This window comes from Amphiprion ocellaris, chromosome 2, assembly GCF_022539595.1.
Source record: "Amphiprion ocellaris isolate individual 3 ecotype Okinawa chromosome 2, ASM2253959v1, whole genome shotgun sequence".
Taxonomy (NCBI): Eukaryota; Metazoa; Chordata; class Actinopteri; family Pomacentridae; genus Amphiprion; species Amphiprion ocellaris.
Window position 1 is genome coordinate 37,358,718 of NC_072767.1, and position 26,889 is coordinate 37,385,606.

The 26,889-nt window shown below is 39.0% G+C and overlaps 3 protein-coding genes across 3 annotated transcripts; all 3 read right to left on the minus strand.

Annotated features, from left to right (window-relative positions):
- Nucleotides 1-800: 800 nt before the first annotated feature.
- LOC111564991 (cytochrome P450 2J6-like) lies at nt 801-7,026 on the minus strand. Its single transcript, XM_023264908.3, has 9 exons — nt 6,697-7,026; nt 5,966-6,131; nt 5,729-5,881; nt 4,054-4,214; nt 3,701-3,877; nt 3,459-3,597; nt 1,694-1,881; nt 1,456-1,597; nt 801-1,361 (listed from the first exon to the last, which is right to left on the minus strand). Exons 1-9 carry the CDS (start codon nt 6,886-6,888, stop codon nt 1,186-1,188), a joined length of 1,494 nt encoding a protein of 497 aa, XP_023120676.2. The 5' UTR covers nt 6,889-7,026; the 3' UTR covers nt 801-1,185.
- A 1,039-nt stretch (nt 7,027-8,065) lies between these two features.
- Nucleotides 8,066-15,797, minus strand: LOC111564992 (cytochrome P450 2J2-like). The gene is made up of 9 exons (XM_023264909.3): nt 15,543-15,797; nt 15,025-15,187; nt 13,732-13,881; nt 13,475-13,635; nt 13,215-13,391; nt 10,671-10,812; nt 10,354-10,541; nt 10,106-10,247; nt 8,066-9,978 (listed from the first exon to the last, which is right to left on the minus strand). The coding sequence occupies exons 1-9, from the start codon at nt 15,723-15,725 to the stop codon at nt 9,803-9,805; spliced, it is 1,482 nt and encodes a 493-aa protein (XP_023120677.1). The 5' UTR covers nt 15,726-15,797; the 3' UTR covers nt 8,066-9,802.
- A 2,666-nt stretch (nt 15,798-18,463) lies between these two features.
- Nucleotides 18,464-25,921, minus strand: LOC111564988 (cytochrome P450 2J6-like). The gene is made up of 9 exons (XM_023264905.3): nt 25,609-25,921; nt 22,495-22,660; nt 22,252-22,404; nt 21,514-21,674; nt 21,198-21,374; nt 20,957-21,095; nt 19,691-19,878; nt 19,452-19,593; nt 18,464-18,956 (listed from the first exon to the last, which is right to left on the minus strand). Exons 1-9 carry the CDS (start codon nt 25,798-25,800, stop codon nt 18,781-18,783), a joined length of 1,494 nt encoding a protein of 497 aa, XP_023120673.1. The 5' UTR covers nt 25,801-25,921; the 3' UTR covers nt 18,464-18,780.
- Between the last annotated feature and the right edge of the window lie 968 nt (nt 25,922-26,889).

The window sequence follows — 26,889 nt, forward strand, 5'->3', positions numbered from 1 at the left end:
TCCTTAATTGTCGTGTTGCCTTCTGGATATTCTGCATTTGCTTTATCTGTCAAAGCACTTTGTTGGTTTTAAAAGTGCTATGTAACTGACGTTATTGCTTTTATAAAATAACAAAACTGCATCTAACTGTCCAACAGAAATAAAACCTCCCAATTTTAGCACTTAAAGTTAACAACTTTTCCTAGCATCATTAAGATTAAGAATTAGTAAAGCATGATGTATTCATACGATTATTCATCTAGTATTAAATGGTTTTATACCCTTTTATTCAAGTCTTTCAAATCACCTCTAACATTTGGAAATTTATCACAATGTAAACATTAAGGTCTTAATATTAAGGTACAGACTCTTAACTCTCATTTTCTTTGAATTAATCAGGTAAATTTGTAGAATAAATAACATTGTAGGGCCCTATTTTTGAATTAGCTAGGTTTATTTGTAACATTAATCTTACTTCACTTGACTTGACAAATGTATGCTTGTCAGATAAATACAATTCATGAAGACGATAGGACAGAAAATCAAAGTCAGTGTAGAGTTCAGCAGCTTTACAACAAATGACTCTTATGCAGCCCCTCACATTTTCAGGCTGAATTGTAAATGATGCCCCCAACATCAGTGTATCTCTGAATTAAACTAAAGGTTCAATGAATGATACATGATAATGCTATTTGTTATAGCTGACTTGGAAATATGTCAAATTTTAAGGGTTCTCATTGTGTAGCAACAGTGAACGTAGAGTAGCTCTATTATGTTGTTTTTTCTGTTTTTTTTTTTTTTACAAATTACTTGAACACAGATTTATGACATAAATCATCAAATCATTTATTAGTCATTAACAGATGTTTTCAAATGGGTGTTCACTGTAAACAAATGGCCTACTCAGTCACATAACTGATTGATACAAAAAAAACAGTACAGCCTTATAATTTTTCGGTGTGCCCGTTTACAAAATCTTTATATAGATTTTGTTAATAGGGATAATAATACAAGAACATTGTTGTGTGAAAACAACTTTGTGACAGAAAATTTATTGTAGAGGGAGAGAATGAACAGGTTCAATCATCCAGGGATAAAAATCTCTCATTAAAAAGTAATTACATTTTTATCTACTAAAGCATTTGCTCAGTTTCCTCAGCTACATGTTATTTAATTGGAGAATGGTTTTGTGAGATGTTACATAATTCAGTGGGCCTTTGCACAAACGTTGAATGGAACAGGTACACGAGTAGTTCCAGTAATGCCTTCTGTAGTCAGCTTAACTTCAACAGGAACAGAAAAAGAGAACTTCTGCAATAAACCGACCATAAAAAGGAACAGTTCTATTTTGGCGAGGCCTTCTCCAAGACACACACGTTTCCCTGAAGAGTCCAGAAAGACACGCAGGTTTCAAATCTTTGGATAGGAATTTATATTATGTGTTGAGCTGTAAAAGGTGAATGTGGTGGTCTGTACCTGCAGAAAAAGGCAGGAATGCTTCTCTCTTCACAAATTTCCCTTCAGCATCTAGGAAGTGTCCTGGATTGAAGGTGTCTGGAGTCTCCCATTCGTTCTTGTCAAACAGCACAGAGGTCAGAAAGGGCATCAAGGATGTACCCTGAAAAATGAACAAAATCCACACAGAATAACACTGAGGTACGCTGCAACACTTGGCTAATTACGAACACTTTAAATGGCTGTAAAGCAAATGAACCTTTGGTATGAAGTAACCACCCAGTGTTGTATCCTTGCAAGACATCCTGAGTCCATTGAGTGGAACAATATTTCCCATCCTCTGAACTTCATGGATGACGGCATCAGTGTAGGGCATGTGTGGTCTGTCAGCCATGGAGGGCTGGCGGTTCTGTCCGATCACTCTGTCTATCTCAGCCTGGACTTTCTCTGTAGAAGTAAATTGACAAACCAAACCAGTATAATTTGTTTACCAGGTTTCAAGCATTGATGTGCAGGTCTTTTCATATATGGTTTACCTTTTAAAGATTACTTCAAAAGGTCTATTTAAAAGGTTTATTTCTGCCTGGACTTTCTCTGTAGAAGTAAATTCAATTCAATTCAATTCAAAGAATTTTATTTTTCCGTTAGAAACTTCATTCGTGCCAGAGCATCTGTGTGTATACTGTACATACAATTCACGTACACGACAACAGGACATGCATAATAAACACAAGAAATATACTATACACACAACACATCCAACATACCAGAGATAATAGATAAAAAGACTGGTAAAAATTTAAGATAAAAAAAAATATATGTTATCCTTACAAAAGTGTGAGGTGCCAAATACATAAATAATTAAAAAGATTCTAAAGAGGTGGTAGTAAAATAAATAAAATGACTCAGCCATTCATAAGTCTGATGGATGTAGGCACGTCACATAGGCATGGATGAAGGACGTCAGCATTAACTTCGGGAGAGAATAATTCCCTTAATTTACAGTTTTTTACTTAATATTTCATTTCTCCATAATGTACATTGAACCCAATAAACAGCTGTGTAATTCCCGTTGCAAAGGGCAGTTATACATGACACTGGAATATAGCAACGCTCCCCTAACTGATGCCTACTTTCACATAAATTTGATGGCCGTGTGTCATTCAGTGTCAAAAAAGATTTTGTCATGGTGCCCCTCTACTAGCTAAACCCTAACAACACTCTCTACTTGCCAACACAGAACTGTCCTGTGATCACTACAGTTTTAATGAGCAAGAGGCTCCACCTGGTGGTGCAACCCGGCACTACAGCTAATTGTAATGCTGGAAGTACAATGTCAGCAGATGCTAAGTATGAAATTACACAGACTGTATCAAAATTAAGTGCTAAAGTTTGTTGATTAGCGTGAAACTTTGGCAAAACTGAACAAGTGCTGCATGGACTTCCATGAAACTTTGTACTAGTGGAAGTGATGTCCAGATTTGAATTTGTTTTCTTGTTTGTTGTCTGTCTCTGCTTTGTTTTACCCTCACCCCAAGCGGTCGAGGCAGATGGCCGCCCTCTCTGAGCCTGGTTCTGCAGGTGGTTTTCTTCTCCACTGACACCAGTAAGTTTGCTCATCATTGGATTTGTTGGGATTTCTGTGTATAATTTTGTCTGGTCTTAACCTTAATATTTAATTTCAATATTAAAATTTCTTTTTATGCAATATTGTCAGCTCTTAACCATAATATTTGAACTTGATAGGAGACTTTATAATGGCAGTTTCATTTCACTATTGGAAAGTGCATTGGCTCAGCTGCTCACATTTTACATGCGCCACACAAATAATGATGACTTAACTTGCCTTATTAGCAAACATGCTAGCATTCTACTTTAAGATGGTCATCACAGGAAATATAATTTAAGTTAAACACCAGCATGTTGGCTTGCTGATGTGAGGCATTTATTATAGTCTCACAGAGCTGCTACCATTGTTTTCTTGCTACTTCTTATCTCCTTGTAGAGTCCAACATGTCACCTACCCTGGATCTCAGGATATTTCATGAGGTAAACCAAAGCCCACAGCATAGTGGTGGAGGTTGTTTCTGTTCCAGCCAGGAACAGATCCATAGAGCACAGAGCCAGATTTGTGTCGGTGAAGCCCAGTTCACCCTCTTTGTACTGTTCAGAAAAGCAGAAAAAGACACATTTCTGAATGACTGGTAGCTTGACAGAAATGGACATGTCGTACGGTGCAATATCTGCCGTGCAGTTGTCCACTTACGTTCTCCATCTCAATAAGGAAAGTGTCAATGTAGTCTCGAGGATTGTTGCGGTCCAGGTCCTTCTTATGCCTGTTCACCTCCTTTTTAAAGAAGTCTTGGATTGTGACATGATGGCTGAAGAGCTGGTTGTGAGGACCTGGCAGGTGTTTCATCAGTCTGGGGAAGGAATCATAGAGCTATTCGAAACAAAACAGGTGATAAAAGAGACTTTTGTTAACACCACTTTTCAACTTTAGAAGAAAACTCTGACCACCAATGTCATGCAGTCAGTTACAGAGGACTGAATCTGACAGTCATGTCAGAATGTTGTGTCTCTGGTAATGACTGAACTCAGTGGATGTTATTGACTTACTAGAGCCCATACGGAGCCCTCCAAGCGAAGAATCTCAGCCAGATGCTTCAGCATGATCTGAAAGTTGTGGTCATTGTAGTCAAACCTTCTTCCCATCACCATCTGGCAAATAATGTTGGATACAGCATTGTTGAAGAGGGTTGCTGGGTTGAAAGGTCGACCTGAGGAAGAGGAAGTCAATCATTTAAAATATGGATAATTAAGTTTTTGCTGTCTCAACTCATTCTCTTAAGTCAGTTCAACTAAAATGCTGGATGTTCTTGAAATATCAAGCTCAACGTGTTTGCAAACAGGACTTATTATAAGCACTTAAGATATTTTCCCGTAGAACTTCTGATCTGATATTAGAGATGTTAATAATTAATTGTTAATTAATTAATTTCCATTAATAATTTAACTGTTGTACATTAGCTGTAGTAGCTGTTTGTGTCACCAAGTGCAGCCTCTTACAGTTTAATGAGAAGCAACACTGCAGCTCATTTTCGGCTTTGCGCTGGCAGAGCAAAGAATCATGGGAATGCTAATGTTCAAACCCAAATAAGTAGTTTTGTGATTGTTGTTTCAGTTGTCTTGTATTTGAATTTTGATTGCTGTTGATGGGTGAAGTGGTTTTCAAAGTTTGTGTGGCTGAGGGCATAGTTAGCGGTTAGCTAGCAACTGGCCACCATGACAGACATTTCTGCAGCGTTTAATGTCCTCTGGCCAGCACTCATGTACAGAGAGAAGGCTCTATTTGACCTGATGTTAAATAAGAAAACATTTTGAACATTGTTTGATGTTCATGACTCAGTTTTATGTGTAATTTTGTTTCTGCAGTACAGGAAGTTCCAGTTTCAAGGCTGTAGTTCTAGAGCCGAATGTCAAGGACCCTTGCTTCTCATGACAGTCCCACCTACTGAATTAGATGATAACTTAAGTCTGTGTCTTTTGGATTTTAGAGTATATTTCAATCAAATAGTACTTTCTATCTGACCCTAACACCAGTTTCTGATCTGCAATTGAACTTTGTTGCTAAGAGGTGCATGTTGGACAGTTTATCTAATTAGTACAATTCAAACAGATATTTGATAAAAGGGAGACAAGACTCTATTCGTTTAAAGAGAAATATATACGCACATCAACGGAAAAACAATAAAACTTGAATATCCCTCTAATTATTGTTCATCTTGTCCCAAAATGTGTCTTAACTGAATGCACCACTCTCTTAGTTATCTACTGCACTAAGTGGTGCTGTCACGAAAAAGAAGGGTTCTAGTAATGTGGTCCTGAAATTAACGTTTAAACCAAGATTAACTATTCCTGGAAATGGAACTTGACTGCCTTCAAAACATGTTAATCCATTTAGATGCTTGAGTCAAGTGAGTTTTACGCTTGTGTTGTCAAGATATCTCAAGATATCAATGGAAGGTTTGGGTTTTATGCGTCATTTTAAGTTGCCAACTTTGTTGTTTGTTGTTTAATCAACTTTGTTTATTAAATTTCTATTTTGTCAGCTTCGTTTGTGCAACTATTTATTCTAAATTGGAGGAACGCAGATATACATGCAAACAACTGAAATTGCTAAGCTTGTGTAGATTACACATTATTTTAGATTGACCATGTGTGTTTATTTTTGCAGTGTACCTGCTATCGCTTCTGCTTGTGCAAAGTTTATGTTGTTCCCAGTGTAAACCACCTTTTTCCTTCTCCATCTCTTCTTGCAGGTGTCGGAGCTCCTCACAGATACTCTGTTCTGTGATGTTTTTGCCCATTCCAAAGGTACGTAGGGTTGACAAAGCAAAGCGTCGCTGTTTCCTCCATGTTTCACCATTGCTCACAAATAGACCACCTACGGACACAAGAATGCAGAGGTGAAGATTAATTAGTGTGCAAGTAATTTCTATATAGAATATGACAGAGAGATTTTTTTCACCTGATGCTCCTAAGTAAAACCTTTCAAACATTGCACTGTATGGTCGATCCACGAAGCTTTCAGCTTGTGTTACTATGGCTTCCTTCAGCATCTTGTAGCCACACACAAACACTATCCTATCACCACGCATGCGGACACTGTACACATTCCCATAGGTTTCAGACAGCTGTGGACAAGAAAACAAGTACCAATGAACCACAGCATACATCAGTCATTTCAAGAAATCAACAAGAAAACTACCAAATGTACATTTATGTTTACAGTTAGACCCCCAGACATCAGTAAGTGCAACAGTTTTCTCCATAAAAATCACAATTTAGAACCCAAATACAGACTTTCCTATGTAACTGATTTAAGGTTGAATTTTTGTGGTGAAATAATTAAATATATATATATTAACTGCAATAGCTTAATAAAAAAAAAAAAAAAGAATTGTTATTTTCCACATGTGCTGCTATCCTGAGTAATTGTTGATAACTTTTGGAAAAATTTTAACTTTTGAATTAAATCCTATTATTTGTATTTAATTATTTACTGAGATTTATCAAATTATCTCAGTACTTGATGAAAACATGCATAGCAGGGAATAATTTAAAAACACAACCTGACTAACAAATAAGCTCTTTCAAAGTAAAATTTTATTAAAGATGCATTAACAAATATCAGGACTTTTACTTTTATCCTTACTACTTACTAGCCCTTTAAGATTAAATCTGTATATCAACCAGTACCTTGGTGAAATAATTGTGTGGGTGTTTGCCATCCACACTCAAGACATTCCCCACGATGGGTAGACCCCATGGTCCTGGAGGAAAATTAGGTGGACTCCTGTTTTTGAGGTAGTCTGCTATTAGAATAAACAGAAGAATAAATAGGAATAGTCCCTTCAGGTCAAAAGTTAGCAAAAAATGAAAAAGCCACATGGTTAGATGGCGCTACTCCAGCAGCAGGAAGACTGTGCTTTCCAAGACTTTCCTCAACCTCTGGTATTTAACTTGAAATCCCAGTGTAGCTAATTGTACAGTATAAAGTCCACCCTGTCCTGATTTAACCATTTTCCGGTCCACCCACTCATTGCACAGTGGGGAAAAAACAGAGCATTTGCACAGAGAGGCTTGTGATAGTGTCCTTGCATAACAAGGCACAAACTCCTCCTTTCTCCAACAACCGAGACCTCAGCTGTTGGAACTGAGACCTCAGCTGTGCATGTTATGCAATATTATGGCAATCAATCATTAGCAACAATACTTTCAGCTCAGCAGTATATTTAAAGGGCAGTCATGTTAATGAGGAGTTCACTGTCGCCAGATACATTTGTATTTTGTTGCAGATTCTCAACTTTAATGTTAATACTTAAGTTAGTGAAGTTACTTTGCATTGTATATGATATATAAACTTATCCTGTAAATTTTTCAAGTCATAAAAACAAAGTGCAGTTGTGACAAACTGGATCTGTTTCATTTTGTTGTTGCATGTAAATCAGTGGCATGTGCTGAGCTGATTTTATATCTAAAAGCAGACAATCAAGTGGACAAACAGGCAAAGTCTAAGTTAATGTTATAGGGTGGAGGTGCACACAGGGAGCAAATCTTCTGCCAAAGACAATGCAATGCAGTCTTGAAAGTTTTTATCATTTGTACGAAAGTGTCCTGGATCTGACTGGACAGCAGAAGCTCCCTGTGGATTCAGATGCAAGCCAGATGTTTTCTCACTGGCATAGATAAGCACTTCTGAAAAACATTATATAACTCATTCAACTCTGCAAACTCAGTGTGTTTGTGTAAAGTGTTTCAATCTCGCCGCTCTGTGTTTTTAACCCTAAGCCTGACTGACCGTCTAAACTATCCTCAGTAACCTCATGTAAATGCACAACTCCAAGCCTGGAGCAGTTTAAAGATTTGTTTTGCAAGAAAGCATGAATGTAACATCCCTTTGACAGAGACTTAAAACATTTACATCCTTAAAACTTTTTATGCTGTCTTGTAGTTGTGCTTCTTCTTTTGCCTCCCTGTTAAATGTCTGTACACATGACCCAGGCTTACCAAATATATATACCCAACAGAGTTAATTTTTCATCTGACAAAATAAAAGACACTCATCTTTAAATGTGTTCTTTTTACTCCAGCGAGGATGCACATCTCCAAAAGCAGATCATTCTTCAAACAGTCACAGATGCAAATTCAGTCGTTGTAAAGCTATTCATGCTTACACCACATTAGTGTTTGATAGAGGTGTACATATATATGTATATATATACATATATACATATATGTATATGTGTGTGTGTATATACACACACACACACACACACACACACACACACACACACACACACACACACACACACACACACACACACACACACATATATATATATATATATATATATATATATATATATACACATACACACATCCTAAGGCCTAAGCCCCGTGATCTTAGATAACACAGAATACAGGATCTAAATTTTGATTGATTACTTTATGGACTATGTATTTTGTTATCACCGACTATTTAAAGAAGCAAAGTTCACAAAATTGTTTGTGTGTCAGAGTATTATTGTGTCACATGTTAAAAAAAGTCTTGTCCACATAACCACAAAACATTTAGTAAATGAATATAGACCTCCCGCATGAGATATTATAAGCTAATTGAGAATTAAATGGATAAAACATTTTGAACTCCTGTGGCTCAATACTGACAAATAATCAAGGCAAGATATTACATGCAGGTCATTTAGAGATTCATTGTCAGACTTGTTGACAGAAAATCTCAAAAAACACATTGAGGTGTTTATCCTAATACATTTTCTATAATGAACATTTACTCAAATTGTAAATATATCAGAAAATGTGACATATATAAACTGTCACTCAGCTGAAGAAGTTTCATGGTGATATCTATATCTATATATCTATATCTATATCTATATCTATATCTATATCTATATCTATATCTATATCTATATATATATATATATATATATATATATATATATATATATATACATGTTTTCACTATAAATCATCGTGTACAATACAAAACGTATAGCATTTTTTGATACGTATATTTACAGGCTATTTTCCCAACATTACATTTTTTTTCTTATACTAAGCCAGAAATCTCCACTTCAGTAGCAATTATGTACACCATATTACTAGTTCTAGTTCTATCTATATTCTGAAGGTTTTTACAGAGTTGATTGATTCATAGCCTGATTTAAAGAACATCTACAAACTTGGTAAAAACTTCTTTTTTTCCATTTACAGTATTTTCTGACTCATCAAGTGATATACAGAAATATCCAAAAGCCCCTCTGTTAAAACCTTTGACTGTAAAATGTCAGCAAAAGCAAACAGAAATTCTGAAGCTACCTGTAGCCATTATTTAGATTTTTGTTATGGAAAGCATGCAAACTGGGACATTTTAGATGTATAATACCCATCAAGTATACTATATCAGAAAACTTGTAATATAAAAACATAATCATTGCCTTGTTGTAAGTATTCACCTTGGGATGGTGATATCTATTAGTTAAAAAATGGCCCTGCTAACCTGTAGTGTCTCCCCTCCAATATCACGTAACACAGTAAGTGCCAATGCTAAGGACTTTGTCATTATACAAGCTTGTAAAACTACTGATAGGTCTTTTATATCTCACTTGTGTTCTGTTTTAGTTCTGTTCATATCTTGGATTATACAAATGATGTAGTAGTTGCAGGTCAGATAAGCGACCATCATGCTATTGCTTCACTGAGGATGTCATTTCCCATGATTGTTAAGCTGGTGATTATTTGGTCTCAAAGCAAATGCGGAGATTTGGTTCCTGTGTTTGGTTCAGCGAGGTACAGCCAGCATCCTGAACTCTTCGGGGGAATAAGTGAAGCCCATCACACCCTCCAGACTGGGCATTTCTCCGGGAACAGCAGAGAGTGTGAAGCGTTGGAGGAGAGACGTAAAGAAAAGGAACAACTCCATTCTGGCCAGATGTTCTCCGATACACACACGTTTACCTGAAGGGAAAATCACAAAGATTTGTTATTGTGGTATCAGTGTTGTTGCAGTTTCACTGTATCTTAAAGAACAACCTGTTGTAAATGCTTCTCTCTATATTTAAACCCTGATCACTGTAAAACAGACCTGCTGAAAATGGTAGGAAGGCATCCCTTCTAAGGAACTGGCCCTTTGAATCCAAGAAATGCTCAGGATTGAATACATCTGGAGTCGCCCACTCATTCTTATCAAACAGTGCAGACGACAGTATCGTAGTAACAGATGTGCCCTGGAAAAGCAGTTGAAATATTTTCCATATCAGCTCTATATAAATAATCTACAGAATTTACAGCTTGACATTTGTCCCTGAGTGAGTCTGGTTAATAGTCCTTTACCTTGGGAATGAAGTATCCTCCCAGTGTACTGTCTTTACTGGCCATTTTTGGGAATCCCATGGGAACTACGTTTCCCAATCGCTGGCTCTCATGGATGACAGCATCAGTGTAGGGCAGGTTGGGTCTGTCGGCCAGTGTGGGTTGACGAGACTGTCCAATCACTCTGTCTATCTCCGCCTGGACTTTCTCTGAGAGGGGAACCAGAATAACAACCATAACTGGCAGCTCAGTGGACATCAGCGTTGAACTCACCAAAAAAAAATCAGTAATCTTAATTGAAATGCTCCAGTGCTTAATGCGATTGATCAAATACTTACCCTGTATCTCTGGGTAGTTCATCATGTGTACGAGGGCCCAACGTAAAGTTGTGGCAGCCGTTTCTGTTCCAGCCTCGATCAGGTCGAGGGTGCAAACTGCCAGCGTTTCCAAGTTGAAGCCAGCCTGGGGATCCTGTTTATTCTAATGTGGCAACAGAAAATTATGGTATGACACTATACCACTGTGGCTACTTTATGCATCATTAAACGAAGCTGGAAACAGGTCATTTTACTCTAATCATTCTTAGTGTAGTGCTCATTCCTTCAGTCGAATTTAACCTCTTACTGTCCTTGTAAAACATTACAAATGTGTTCGTCTCAGCATGACTCATTGAAACTCTTGGTTTGTAGCTGCAAAGACTAGAAACTTAGACAAAGGTCTTGCCCATTTTTAAAATGACACTGTACTGTAGCAGAAAGGAGAGAGAAATGTGTAGAATAACCCTTATATTTTCTATCTGGGCAGGAAAAGAAGGAAGGAAGGAAACAAGTCAGACATTCCTGTGAGTTGAACAAACTAACACAAGCAGCACCAGAGAAGAGAGTGAGAGGTGAAAACAAAGATCTCTGGAAGATTAATGCAGTTTCTGGTCATATCTACTTATAAAAGTAAACAGAGTTGCTTTGGAACCAAGAAGCAGCTGGATTTGTGAAAGGTTAATATTACATAATGTCCTGCTGACTGAGCCGTTTACAGGAGCAGAGCTAGATGAGCTTGTAAAACTCCCTATTGAGTCAGTTCAGATAGTGATGGATGTCTATGTTTTTGTTGGAATCTGGTTAAGATAAACTTCCTTTTCTTTTGCAAATCTCCAGGCCTCTCCCCTTCTATTGCTTCAGTTTTACTTTGTCCCTCCTACTTGCTTCTTCTACTCCCCTTGCTTCCTCACAAACACACTCTCTCAGCCCTGAAGTGAACTCAGATGAACTGATATGAACTGATCCGAACAGACCTGCAGCTGATCTGAAGGACTACAAATGGTTTTCACTTCACAGGTGGGCCTTGTCAAGGTTAATTTGTGGATTTTCTTGCCTTCTTAATGGGGTTAAGACTCAGTTGTGTCATGCAGAATTCAGGTTGGTACACAGTTGACAGCCCTATCTGACAACTGTTAGAATCCATATTATGGCAAGAACCAATCAGCTAAGTAAAGAGAAATGACAGTCCATCATTACTTTAAGAACTGAAGGTCAGTCAGTCTGGAAAATTGCAAAAACTTTGAATGTAGCCTCAAGTGCAGTCGCAAAAACCATCAAGCGCTACGATGAAACTGGCTCACATGAGGACCTCCCCAGGAAAGGAAGACCAAGAGTCTCCTCTGCTGCTGAGGAGAAGTTCATCTGAGTCACCAGCCTCAGAAATGGAAAGTTAACAGCAGCTCAGATTAGATAAATGCCCCACAGAGTTCTATTAGCAGACACATCTCTACATCAACTGATCAGAGGAGACTGAACCAATCAGGCCTTTATGGTCAAACAGCTGCTAAGAAACCACTACTAAGGAAAAACAACAAGCAGCAGAGATTAGTTTGGGCCCAGAAACACCAGGAATGGACATTAGACCAGTGGAAATCTGTGCTTTGGTCTGATGAGTCCAAATCTGAGATCTTTGGTTCCACCTGCTGTGTCTTTGTGCGACATAGAAAAGGTGAAGGGATGGTCTCTACATGCATGGTTCCCACCATGAAGCATGGAGGAGGAGGTGTGATAGTGTGGGGTGCTTTGCTGGTGTCACTGTTGGGGATTTATTAAAAACTGAAGTCACACTGGACCAGCATGACTACCACAGCATCCTGCAGTGACATGACATCCCATCTGGTTTGGTTTAGTTGGACCATCATTTATTTTTCAACAGAACAATGACCCCAAACACACCTCCAGGCTGTGGAAGGACTATCTGACCAAGAAGGAGATGATGGAGATGACCTGGCCTCCACAGTCACCTGACCTAAACCCAGTCCAGATGGTTTGGGATGAGATGGACCACAGAGTGAAGGCTAAAGGGCCAACAAGTGCTCAGCATCTCTGGGACTCCTTCAAGACTGTTGGAAAACCATTTCAGGTTCTACCTCATGAAGCTCATCCAGAGAATACCAAGAGTGCAAAGCAGTAATCAAAGCAAAGAGTGGCTGTTTTGAAGAATCTAAAATATCAAACATGTTTTGACTTATTTCACACTTTTTTGTTTCCTGCATAATTCCATGTGTGTTCATTCATAGTTGTGATGCCTTCAGTGAGAATCTACAATGTAAATAATGAAGATCATAAAGAAAAAACATTAAATGAGAAGATGTGTCCAAACTTTTGACTGGTAGTGTAGGGTAATTGTTTATAGCCTCTTCAAAAGTTTAGTTTTTTGTACATTTTTTTTTTACTGAAAATGTCTCTGTCTGGTATCTTTGGAGCCTCTAAAGTCTAGGAAGGTAAAATTTTCCTCTTTCAGGACTTCACTCTGCATGTCCCTCATCACTAAAACTTAAAATGGTGCAAACCTACTGTTTATCACAATTTGTGAGTTTTACTGAATATGCGGAAACATGTTACCTTCTCCATCTCTGCCAGGTACACATCGATATAATCACGAGGGTCCTCTGGGTTCCACTCCTCCTGGTGTTTTTGTATTTCCTTCTTCAAAAAAGCTACGATATCCCTGTAGTTGGCAAGGACAGTCTGGTGTGGTCCTGGCAGATAATTAAACAAGCTAGGGAAGGCATCATACAGCTGTTGATGGGACAAACACTCAAATCAGACCAACAACCTGCTTTATTGGGAAATCACAGCAGATTAGTTTAGTCAGGATTTACCTGAGTCTGAGCTGAACCCATCAGAAGAATGGCTTCGTTGTCCAACTCTAGAACCTTACGAAAGGTTGGATCGCTGTATTCAAAGCGATGTCCAAAGACCACAGAGGAGATGATGTTACTCACTGCATTTGTTAAGGTGTAGTGGGGGTTGAATGGCTTTCCTGAAATATGTTGAATTCAAGTCATTATAAATCATACAAAAACAAAACAATGCTCAGCAAACGCTTGAGTTAAGTGAAATCCACTAATCTGCTTGCCTTGCTCATCTTTGAAGGCCTCACAGAGGAAGTTACTCTCCACTTCAATATATTTCTCCAGTGACTTCTTGCCTTCTCCAAAGTATCGCAGGTGAGCGTTGGCAAACTTCCTCTGCTTCTTCCACAGGTAACCATTGCTCAGAGCTATACCTGTGAGGATGTTACATCAAATTGATTACGAAGCAGTCTCTGCACAGATGGTGACACGTAGTTCAGAATAATAATGTGTTGTGTTGTTATCTACCCTCTGCTTTAACATGTTTATTAACTTTCACCTATGACCACCTACACTGAAAAAAAGAATGCTTATTAAGTTTTTAATTGTATTTTTTAAAGTATTTATTGTTATTTTACAGTTTTCTCCTGTTTTGTTATAGTTACAGATAAGTAGTAAAATCACACAAAAAAATTATCAATTTAAATTTTAAACCTAAAAAACAGACCAAATCTGTAGATAATGGCAACATCAAAAAATGTTGTCATTGTAAGCTTTAAAAGCTGTCAGCTCACCTCTCCAGGGCTGTGGGTCAGGCGGCTTACAATTCTATAATGTTCTTACATTTTGCTGTCTTCTGTGCTAATACATAACCACAACGGCAGGACAGTTTTCCTGTCAGCTTTTATTTCAGCTCCCCACAACAACTCTGACCCACGCTCTCACTCTCGGTGTCGCGATCACAAAGGTCGTACCAGAAACAACAAGAAACCGGAACTAGCTGAGCATGGCAATAAGGAAACACAATAAACTATCAAATACCGTAATCCACGAAATAAGATTGAAGACACAACATAAATAAACACTAAAATAATAAACAAAATAAGGTAAATGTAAATGAACATAATTACACAGAAATCCAATGCTACATTAGTATTATTTATTTATTTATTTATTTATTTATCAAACAAAAACTAATTTGGTCTTTAAAGGATTTATGATCCTTTTAAACTGTCTTTATATCAGCCAAAATGTTATTGTTTTACAAATATTTGCCATTATTTTTAAAATTGTATATGTATATTAATATTTGAAAATGGTAAGTGATTTTTTTTAACCGCTCTTTTGCAAATTTTTTACTATTTTGTTAAATTATAGATATCTCATAAAAACACAGAAAAAAATGGATGGAGGGACAACGTCAGACTGCAATTGCAAAATTATCAACATTTTTAAGGTAAAAACCTTCCACACAGAATAAATATATTTAGCTTTGTCCTGGAGATGGAGCCTAATACTGTCAAAAATAATGGTTACAGCATACATTCACGTTTACTTGAACTCATTTAACTGCTCACCGATGCCTTTGAAGATAACATGGAACAGAGGGACAACTGGTCGATCAGTGAAACTGTCGAGCTGGTTTACAAGGGCCTCTTTGATCATCTTGTATCCCGAAACAAACACCATCTTCTCACTGCCTTTCCTCAAGCTGAACACAGAGCCGTACTCTTGAGCCAGCTGCATTTAAAAAGAAATACTTTTCAAGAGAAGGAATATTTCACAAAATGCAATTTTTGTCCGATGAAATGCTTTAAAGAAGACAACAGCAACACGTTGTTAAATAGAACTAATCTTAAAGTAGTTAAATCTTCGTCACAACCACTGCTGTAGACAGTCGATCTTAGCTTAAAAACATTTGGAGTTGCTGTTAGTGTGCACTTATTGTTATCTCTTGTTCACTGTTTTCACAGGGCTGCAGTCTGTAAGATGGATTGCATCGTGGATATTAAAGGATCTGCTCTATTATTTCACACTCTGCCGTTGGAAAACAGCCGCACATGAATGCATATAAAACTGTAACTGTTCACTTCACCTTCTCCATTGTTTTGAAGTCAAGCGGAGTGGAGATATTTCCCACAAAAGGCATAGCCCATGGTCCTGGAGGAAAGCTGCGAGGTCTCCAGTTTCTCACCACATCAATCAAAAGCAGCAATGCAAAAGCAAACAGCAGCCAACTAGTAAAATCCATAGAATCAAATAGAGTCTGAAAAATCATGTTGAAAATATGACAAAAAGCCCTCTGAGGAGCCACAGTTTGACTCAGCTGACAATATGGTGGTTGTCTGATAGTGTCTGGGTGAGATGGGGGTCGAGGAAACCAAGCCTCAAACATGTTACGTAACACTGGTGTCCTCTTTTGAACTCCTTTGAAAGGGGAAAAAGAAAAAAAGGCTGAACCTTGAACTCTTCCTGTTGCTGCTCAATGGAGGAATGTGAACTGCACTTTACAGACACAATGATGTGTTAAAAATAACTTAAATTATGCAGAATGCTACACAATAAATGATTTCTCAGTGAATTTATGATGCATTTGACAATGTATGGTAAAATATGGAGAGGCACATTTTAATATAGGATTTGTACAGAAGATTAGTGTTTTTGAAGGTAAATTTAATAGGTATGTTTATCTGCCAGAATCAAAGGGTGCAGGTTTAAAGTAGTTAGCAGTAATAATGTCATGATGCTTTCAGTGCTTCGCCATTCAGTTTCCAGACCTATATTCTTTGCAAGCAGCAGCTTCCGAGAGTAAAATATTACGGCAGCATGGAAGTGCAAAAAAGTGCAGTTCCTTAAGACTGCCTCCAGAAGTGAGTTAAACCCCATTTGTCTCACTCACCTGGTGTAGGCTGCAGGTAAAAGGCTGCCATTGTTTTGACCTCCCCTTTCATCTGCTCTCTGAGTTTTACCATTTTCAAAATTTCCTTCACTACAGACAACAACAACAACCTCCAAGTGGCAACCTCCATCCATCCTTCCATTATCTATACACCGCTTGATCATCATTAGGGTCGCGGAGGGCTGTAGCCTATCCTAGCTGACTTAAGACGAAGGCAGGGGACACCGTGGACAAGTCGCCAGTCTCTCGCAGGGCTACACATAGAGACAAACAAGCACACTCACATTCACACTGATGGACAATTTAGAATTACCAATTAGCCTCAGCATGTTTTTGGACTGTGGGAGGAAGCTGGAGCACCCAGAGAAAACCCACACATGCACAGGGAGAACATGCAAACTCCATGTAGAAAGGTCTCGGGAAGACCGGGACACAAACTAGCGATCTTCTAGTGAAAGTGCTAACCACCTAGCCACTGTGCAGCCCCAAGTGGCATCCTGCACACTGAAACAACAAGTTCTGATAAGGATCTGGGTTGTGCACTAAGACAGGACTGCTTGATTAATTTGGTAAATAACTGTAAAGATCTACAAACAACATGTTTACAACATTGCCTGTCAACAAGGGTTTTTTGAATGTGCTTGCCTTCTCATTATGAAAAAAGTTTGATTTTCCAAGCATGGCCAATTCTCTGCAGTGAGCTAGCGAAGTTAGACAAAGACAGATGGTGTAAACAGTCACAGATTTGGTTGTGTCCTTATTGGTAGTAGTAATGATAGGCCAAATGATAACAGTCAAGGGGGGTAGCTGCAGATCCAGACAAGAAAATAGCGTCTGGCCTGTATTCTACTGTATGCACATCTTCTGAAGTATCAGTTTGCAAAGATAGATGGAGATGTGTTCATGTCTGAGACAGATTGGTGTGGATGAACTACAATCAACAATACTGGTGTGATAAAGTTGGGCAAGAGCCACATACTGCTAGTGAATAATCTGGATTTACAAAATACAGGCAGGCTTGACCTGTTAGGCACCAATTATCAAATTATATTTGTCTCTTTTATTAGTAAAAATCATATCACAATGTTGACAGATGTTGTTTTTTCTTTTGTGGTGAATTAGCCATTATAATGTTGAAGTTTTCCTCATTGCCAATGAAACTGTTCCCCTCGATCACTATTTTGCAGAGACACAGTTACAGCATCCTGTTCTTAGCCTCACCCAAGACTGTCTGGTTTGGAATCGGCTTAAAGAAATACAAACAAGCCAGAGCTGTTTGCTTACCCTTTAGCAGAATGGTAGTAAGGTGCAGGCAGATCAGCTTACTACCCAGACAAAACATAGTTTTGTGTCTTCCCAGACAAACGCAGAACACGTTCCCATAAACATCAGCAAGCTGTGGACTCAGAGAATTGGCTTGTTGTTGAGTATGTGACTGTGATAAGAGGCATAATTCAGCATTATGTGTTTATCGCAATAACGTTGGAGCAGCATTATCAAGTTTTTCTGCTGTGCAGTTTGTGAATCTCCCATTGTGGGGCCAATAAAGTTTTATTTTAATCATTATGAATGTAAATCTGTAAATGAACTAGTAAATCATGTTATTGAATAAACATGGTAGAATAAATGGGACAATAGTTGCATCTGAATTGTAGTAGAGCAGAAGTATAAATGAGCAGAAAATGGAAATACTCAAGTAAAGTACAAGTAACTCAAAATGGAATTTCAGAACAGTACTTGAGTAAATGTACTTAGTTGATTTTAAACCACTTTTCTAAGCTTTTTTTAAATATTAATATAAAATATTCAGTTTTGAGCCGTTCTGTTTGAAGTCTCAGATAAACAATGATATTGTGATAACTTCATTCTTGTCTATGAACAGAACATCTATTTATTTTCCAGTCAAACATGCTGAGGTTGTTCAACAGGACGTTCTAGAATCAGTTAAAACACAACATGGAAATGCCTCGATGCTGTCAGCTTCACTGAATAAATGTCAGGCTGTTTAGATTCAGTGCTGAAGATGTTTTCTTAAATATGCAGAAATGGGGGTCATACATAAAGTAAAATGTGGTGGATCATGTTTGCATAAATAATATAAACAGAGACAACTAAAATAAAATGCAACATCTCTTCAATTTATATAACTGATTGTCACAAAAACAGTACAGCTTCATTGTTATTTCACAAAAGGCAGGTTTGCAATATCATCAGAAATGTTTTGTTGACAATAGTGCTAAAAATAAAAGAATATTATGTAAAAATGACTGTCACTCAAAATTCTGTGGAGAATTAAAAAAAAATTGAACAGGTCCTCCTCACAGACATCAGTCACATGAGAATGAAAAGTTCAGATTACAACTTTATCTCCTAAAGCATTTTGCTCAGTCTTCCCTGCTAGACGGGATTCATGCATCATGAGATGCTGCATAATTCAGCGGACTTTGGCATGAAGTTTGAAGGGAACAGGTGCACGAGTAACTCCAGTAATGCCTTCAGTTGACAGCTCATCTCCATCAGGAACAGAAAAAGAGAACTTCTGCAGTAAACCGACCAAAAACAGGAACAGCTCCATCTTGGCGAGGCCTTCTCCAAGACACACACGTTTCCCTGAAGAGTCCACAAAGATACGCAGGTTTAAAATCTTTGGATGAGAGTTTATATTTTCTACCTGGAGCCTCCCCCTCCGCTCCACCAGACTGGTGAACAGCTTCATCCACCAGGCTGTCAGGATGCTGAACTCTGCCCCTACCTCCCCCTTCTGCCCCCAATCCCTGGCTTGTAACACACCCATTTACACAAGGAGAGCCTCATATCACTATTTGCACTACTGTACATCTCAACAAGCTGTTACAATATCTGCACGACTATCACCTCAGTAAGCTGTCCTATGTTGCACTACTGCCAGTTCAGAGGCTGATTTTTGTGTATTTTATTTATTCTATTTATATTTGGTCCTTTTTTAGAAATGTATGGTGCTAATACAAAGGCGTGAGACAAACGTCTTTTCAGTTCCTCTGTATGTATTGGATGTATAGAAAAATTGACAATAAAAACTTCTATTCTACCTGTTAAGTTGTAAAAGGTGAATGTGGTGGTCTGTACCTGCAGAAAAAGGCAGGAATGCTTCTCTCTTCACAAATTTCCCTTCAGCATCTAGGAAGTGTCCTGGATTGAAGGTGTCTGGAGTCTTCCATTCGTTCTTGTCAAACAGCACAGAGGTCAGGAAGGGCAACAAGATTGTACCCTGAAAAAGTAACCAAAATCCACACAGGACAACACTGAGGTACGCTGCAACACTTGGATAATTACAAACACTTTAAATGACTGTAAAGTAAATGAACCTTTGGTATGAAGTAACCACCCAGTGTTGTATCCTTGGCAGCTGTCCTGAATCCATTGAGTGGAACAATATTTCCCATCCTCTGAACTTCGTGGATGACAGCATCGGTGTAGGGCATGTTTGGTCTGTCAGCCATGGAGGGCTGGCGGTTCTGTCCGATCACTCTGTCTATCTCAGCCTGGACTTTCTCTGTAGAAGTAAATTGACAAACCAAACCAGTATAATTTGTTTACCAGGTTTCAAGCCTTGATGTGCGGGTAGATCAGAATACTCGAAATACCCAAATACTTGGCGGACTCTAGCAGAGTCCAGTTTAGCACACTTGGATGGTGGAAACAAAACTGTGACCGCTATCGTAAACTGGCATTAGCAACCAAATACTGCCTGTGCATTCATTCCACTTCCACCCCATTTTCTCGAAGGCTGGCTCCACTGTGAACAAAAGCAGGATTTCACTCATGCCTGAAAATGTAGATCTGCTCATTTTCTGGCACGTAACATGAAGAGGGTGTAGGTAGGCTACTGAAATGTCTGTTCTTTAAAATATATGCCACTGTTTTGCACTACTTGTCTTTTATATACACACATATGTGTGTGTGTGTGTGTGTGTGTGTGTGTGTGTGTGTGTGTGTGTGTGTGTGTGTGTGTGTGGTTATTGTAATATAATTCATTAGGTAAATGTGTCATTTTCTAAATTAGTACTTAATTTGACTTTGAATTTGTTTAAATGCCCGTTCCTGTGTTAATAAGTAATGAAACGACTCAGCCCCCCCCCGAGCTTTAAAGTCTCATTCATGTCTTTAAGTAAGTGAATAATTAGACAAGAAAACAAACACTATCATTTTAAGTCTTAATGTTGGTCTGTTAATCAGTCCAGCTCTTTGATCCAGACTTAACAATTACATAAATTGCCATAAAACTTTGTACTGGTTGAACTAACCTTCAGAGTTTTTTTCTGGCACCACCACAAAACACGTAGGCGAGGATTATATGAACTGTGTTATCTTTGGAAATGTTTCGTCATCATAAGGTACAAATTTCAGCAGTCCAACACTAAACTTAACCCAACAGTGGTCTCATCAACATGATGCACTTTGCATTTGGTGCTAATGCGCAAAAACTAAAATGCTACTCTAAGATGGTGAACATAGGAAACAAAATTTCTGATAAGCATCAGCATGTTAGCCTTTAGTGTAGCCTCACAGAGCTACTAGCATAGTTTTCTTGCTACTATATACGTTCTTGTACAACCTAACACATCACCTACCCTGCATCTCAGGGTATTTCATGAGGTAAACCAAAGCCCACAGCATAGTAGTGGAGGTTGTTTCTGTTCCAGCCAGGAACAGATCCAGAGAGCACAGAGCTATATTGGTCTCAGTGAAGCCCAGATCACCCTCCTTGTACTGTTCAGAAATGCAGAAAAAGACACTTGGTAAGTCAGTGGTAGCTTGACAGAAATGGACATGTCGTACGGTGCAAAATGTGTGAAGCAGTTGTCCACTTACCTTCTTCATCTCAATCAGGAAAGTGTCAATGTAGTCTCGAGGATTGTTGCAGTCCAGGTCCTTCTTGTGCCTGTTTACTTCCTGACCGATGAAATCTTGGATGACGTTGTAATTGGAGAAGATTTTATTGTGAGGACCGGGCAGGTACTTCATCACTCCAGGGAAGGAGTCATAGAGCTACTCAAGATAAAACAGATGAGAGAAAGTTTTGTTAAAATACAAATTTTACATTTTTCGTAAACCACAACATCTCTCAGTTACTTACAGAGAAGTGACTCCCACAGTAATACCAGAGTATTGAATGTTTGTGACTTACCAGACCCCATATGGTCCCCTCCAGACGAATGTTCTCAGAGAGATACTGAAGCATGATGTGGAAGTTGTGGTCGCTGTAGTCAAACCTTTTCCCCATCACCAGCTGGCAAATAATGTTGGATACAGCGTTGTTGAAAAGGGTTCCTGGGTTGAAAGGTCCACCTTAAGAAGAAGAGACCGCTGCTTAAAGTATTAACTAAGTAAAAGGCAATTTTGCCTGCTTACTGTTGCTGCCACTTGTGCAGGATTATAAATGTATTGAAATCAGTTCAATCACTGTTTTAATGCCACCTGGTGGCATATTTTATGTTCCTTGACATAGTTGTAAGCATCTGTTCATGAGTGTATGTCAGTAATCTTTTCTGTACTGATGTATTAGAGATATTGTGTGATATTTTCAAAGATAATTTGTTTTGTATTTTGGTAAATTGTAAATAGTCTGTATTTATATAGGGCTTTACTATACCTGAGATGATACCCAAAGTGCTTTACATTAAACATCATATTCACCCATTCACACACACACATTCGCACACTGATGGCGGAAGCTGCCACGCAAGGCGCTTGTTGGCAGTTTTATAAGAAAAAAAGCAATGTTTTCCTGATTAAATCCTGTCCAACACAGCAAACGATCTGTTCCTTGGAGCATTTGTTAAGCTAGTTGTATAACTAAAAATATATGTAGTGACTTTTACTGAGAACAGCATGATGATCCTGTGTTGTGTTTAGTGTAAATCACCTTTTTCTTTCTCCATCTCCTCCTGCAGGTGTCGGAGCTCCTCACAGATACTCTGTTCTGCGATGTTTTTGCCCATTCCAAAGGTACGTAGGGTTGACAAAGCAAAGCGTCGCTGTTTCTTCCATATTTCACCATTGCTCTGGAATAGACCACCTAAAGGTACAAGCATGCAGAGGTGAGGAAGAACTTGTGGCAGTTAATTTCTGTCGAGAATGTGACAAGGAACAGAGAGATTTTTTTCACTTGAGGTTCCTGAGTATATCCTATCAGCCATTGCACTGTATGGTCGATCCACAAAGTTCTCAGCCTGTGTCACTATGGCTTCCTTCACCATCTTGTATCCAGACACAAACACCCAATTATCACCACCAAGGCGGACGCTGAATACATTCCCATAGGTCTTCGCCAGCTGTGGACAAGAAACAAGTACCAATGAATCACAACACACGACTACATTAGTCATACAAAAAAACCCAACAAACTATCAACGCCCAAAGAAAAAGGAATAAGCTACCATTTCAAATGGGTTGCCAGGTGTGTTCAGTTGTCAGGATTTACATTGACAGACTTGAACAAAAGTGGACTTGCACTTGTAAAGACCATGTCTTTCAAGGTAGTCTTGACTTTCCAGTCACTCCTTTAATTATTAATTTTCTGTGATAAAATCATTGAAAACCCCACATCTTTGTCACAACAACCAATCATACATTTTGGTTATTTCATATTTTTTTTACAGGTCTTCTGGAAAAAAAGACAAAATCTGCTGAATCAAAAATATACATGCAGAAATGCAAATATCTGGTTAATTGTCCTTTGGCCATTTTCACATCATCTAGGCACTTTTAGTAGCAATTCACAAGTTTCTGGTTGTATCTTTGACCACTCCTTTTGACAGAATTGGTTCAGTTATAGTAAATTTATTAGCTTTCTGACAGATTTGTTTCTTTAACACAGTCTACAAGTTCATGACGGTGTTTCAGTCAGGACTTTGGGGAGAACAGTCTAAAAGCTGAACTGTAGTCTTACTTAGCCAGTTCTTTCTATATGTTTGATGTGTGTTTGGGGTCGCTATCTTATTGGAACCCAACTGTGTTGAAGATCCAACCTTCTGACTGATGATTTTAAGTTTTCCTAAAAAATGAGGAGATAATTCTGTTTCTTCATTATTCAATTTACTTTGTGTAAAGCACCAGGTCCACTGGCAGCAAAGCAGCCCCAGAGCATAATACTGCCACCACCATGCTTGACAGTAGGTTTGGTGTTCTTGGGGTTAAAGTCGTCACTGTCTTTCCTGCAAACATATTGAAATGAGTCCGTGACCTTCCTGTTTAAGTAAATGATTTGTTTTTTTTTCAGATCTATATGGAGCTCCTCAAACTTTCCCATTGTAATGTCTGTGGTTGAGTCTATTGAATGTACACTATATTGCCAAAAGTATTCGCTCATCCATCTAAATAATCAGAATCAGGTGTTCCAATCACTTCCATGGCCACAGGTGTATAAAATCAAGCACCTAGGCTGCAGACTGCTCGTACAAACATTTGTGAAAGAATGGCTCGCTCTCAGGAGCTCAGTGAATTCCAGCGTGGAACTGTGATAGGATGCCACCTGTGCAACAAATCCAGTCGTGACATTTCCTCACTCCTAAATATTCCACAGTCAACTGTCAGCTGTATTATAAGAAAGTGGAATTGTGTAGGAACGACAGCAACTCTGCCACCAAGTGGTAGGACATGTAAACTGACGGAGTGGGGTCAGCAGATGCTGAGGAGCATAGTGCCAAGATGTGGCCAACTTTCTGCACAGTCAATCACTACAGACCTTCAAACTTCATGTGGCCTTCAGATTAGCTCCAGAACAGTGCTTCAGCAGAGAGCTTCATGGAATGGGTTTCCATGGCCGAGCAGCTGCATCCAAGCCATACATCACCAAGTGCAATGCAAAGCGTGGGATGCAGTGGTGTAAAGCAGCCACCACTGGACTCTAGAGCAGTGGAGATGCCTTCTCTGGAGTGATGAATCACGCTTCTCCATCTAGCAATCTGATGGACCAGTCTGGTTTTGGTGGTTGCCAGGAGAACCATACTTGTGGAACTGCATTGTGCCAAGTGTAAAGTTTGGTGGAGGAGGGGATTATGGTGTGGGCTTGTTTTTCAGGAGCTGGGCTTGGCCCCTTAGTTCCAGTGAAAGGAACTCTGAATGTTTCAGCATACCAAGACATTTTGGACAATTCCATGCTCCCAACTTTGTGGGAACAGTTTGGAGCTGGCCCCTTCCTCTTCCAACATGACTGTGCACCAGTGCACAAAGCAAGGTCCATAAAGACATGGATGACAGAGTCTGGTGTGGATGAACTTGACTGGCCTGCACAGAGTCCTGACCTCAACCCGACAGAACACCTTTGGGATGAATTAGAGCGGAGACTGAGAGCCAGACTTTCTCATCCAACATCAATGTGTGACCTCACAAATGCGCTTCTGGAAGAATGGTCAAAAATTCCCATAAACACACTCCTAAACCTTGTGGACAGCCTTCCCAGAAGAGTTGAAGCTGTTCTAGCTGCAAAGGGTGGACCAACGTCATATTGAACCCTATGGATTAGGAATGGGATGTCACTTACGTTCATATGCGAGTCAAGGCAGGTGAGCGAATACTTTTGGCAATATAGTGTATCAAATGGGCCCTATTTAAACTGGCTCAGAGCAGTCAGCAGCTGTAGTCAACTGTAATCACTCACATGGAGTTTAGAGGCCATTACACGAAGGAAATTTGATTAAAACAACTTTCTACATCACCAAAACTGAATATGCATGTTGCTGTTTGTATATTTTTGACCAGCAGATTTGGTTGCTTTTCCAGAAGACCTATAACAAATCCATGAAAGAAACAAAATGTATGATTGTTTGTTTTTGAGGGGGGTTTTGTGACAAAGATGCATAAGTTTTAATGATCCCATCATAGAAAATGAGGAATTATAGCAGTCATTGGAAACTCAAGACTGCCATGATACACATGATAGCCTTTAATTTTTAAAGGATTGCTGTTATTTTTCACACATGCTTTCATCTTAAACAATTGTGCTAAATTCTTTTGAGAAACATCATGAAGTCTTTAACTTAATTCTATTCAATTGATCTAATCAGTCACCTAGATTTATCAGAATATCTCAGGAGAATTCACACCTGATGAAAACATGCACAGTGACAATCAGTGTTAAAAACACAACATGACAAAATGATGTAACATTTAAATTTAAAGTAAGAATGAATAATGGATGCATTAACAAATAATGACTTTATATTTTTTGTCTGCAATGCTTACAAACCCCTTACGAGGAAATACATATATCAATCATTACCTTGGTAAAATAATTGTGGAGGTGTTTTCCATCCACACTCAAGAAATTCCCCACGATGGGTAGACCCCGTGGTCCTGGAGGATAATTTGGTGGATTCCTGTGTTTAAGGTAGTCTGCTATTAGAATAAACAGAAGAATAAACAGGAATAGTCCCTTCAGGTCAAAACTCAGCAAAAAATTAAAAGGCCACATGGTTAGATAGACAACAGCAGCAGCCAGGAGGATCGTCTGTGCCTTTGAGATTTTCTGTCGTTGCTTGAAAAACTGGTGTTGCGGAGATTTATAAAGCCTGTCCACACCTGATTTAAGCTCATCCACTCAGGACAGTGGAAAAAAAGCCACAGAGTACACGAAGACAACTGTGATAGGTGACTTATGTAACCACACCCTACTCCCCTTTGACAACCAAGATCTCTGTTGTGCACATATTATGTAACCTAGCAATATCAATACCTAGCACTGGAGCTAGTCATGTGACCTGCTGACAATAAGCAGCATGAACTCTGAAACTGAGGATGAAATTTCTTCAAGTCTGAAAAAAAATGTCTTTGTTGTTCAAAGTGATCTCATATTTTTCTTTTTTACTGCAGTAATATAAAGTAATAGGGCAATCAGAATGTAAAAACTTTGATGGGGATAATGCGCTTGGAGAGTGAGGGCGCTGCTCGTGTAGCGACCAGCAGGAGGGTGAACGTCTGTGTGCTTGCTGTGTGAGTCTGTTTGATCAGGTAATCGTCCTGATCTTGGTTGCGCCACTAGTTTGTCACCTGTCTTGGACAATCTCTGGACATACACACTGAAGGATAACTGGAAATGGAGCTGTTATTCGCATTCATTTGGTGGACTACAATCGCCATTTCCCTGGCTGTCAATGACTTCTGTCACCACCTGCACCCTGATGTCTCCTCCAAACTACTATACACCAAGAGCATGTTGCTGCATTTGAACAAACTTCAACCTCTATCAGATTCGCTTGTTCTGCACCTGAAAAATAACTCCATTTATAGACTCAATGAAAGTTTTAAGCACGCTAAAACACGGAAGAGGGGTAAGAGGGGCGGTGTCCGCCTGAGGCTGAGGCGTCAAAAACTGAACCGCATCCTGCTTCCAACAATGATCCTGGCTAATGTGCAGTCCCTCCGTAACACAACGGACGAGCTCCAGGCCAACGTGCACCATCTCCACCAGTACAGGAACGCGTGTGTGCTGGCCCTTACTGAAACCTGGCTCTCTAACAGCGATCCTGACTCGGACCTACTCCTTGATGGCTTCGGGACTCCC

Excerpts from the sequence above, each read along its gene's own strand:
- LOC111564992 (XM_023264909.3), bottom strand. The coding sequence starts at position 15,725 with ATGATTTTTCAGACTCTATTTGATTCTATGGATTTTACTAGTTGGCTG. Across the intron at positions 15,188-15,542 it reads ACTTCAAAACAATGGAGAAG|CTGGCTCAAGAGTACGGCTC; the intron begins GTGAAGTGAACA and ends TTTTAAATGCAG. Across the intron at positions 13,882-15,024 it reads TGTTATCTTCAAAGGCATCG|GTATAGCTCTGAGCAATGGT; the intron begins GTGAGCAGTTAA and ends ACATCCTCACAG.
- LOC111564991 (XM_023264908.3), bottom strand. The coding sequence starts at position 6,888 with ATGTGGCTTTTTCATTTTTTGCTAACTTTTGACCTGAAGGGACTATTC. Across the intron at positions 6,132-6,696 it reads CACACAATTATTTCACCAAG|CTGTCTGAAACCTATGGGAA; the intron begins GTACTGGTTGAT and ends TCTTGTCCACAG. Across the intron at positions 5,882-5,965 it reads GTTTTACTTAGGAGCATCAG|GTGGTCTATTTGTGAGCAAT; the intron begins GTGAAAAAAATC and ends TTGTGTCCGTAG.
- LOC111564988 (XM_023264905.3), bottom strand. The coding sequence starts at position 25,800 with ATGTGGCCTTTTAATTTTTTGCTGAGTTTTGACCTGAAGGGACTATTC. Across the intron at positions 22,661-25,608 it reads TCCACAATTATTTTACCAAG|CTGGCGAAGACCTATGGGAA; the intron begins GTAATGATTGAT and ends TCTTGTCCACAG. Across the intron at positions 18,957-19,451 it reads ATTCCTGCCTTTTTCTGCAG|GGAAACGTGTGTGTCTTGGA; the intron begins GTACAGACCACC and ends TGGACTCTTCAG.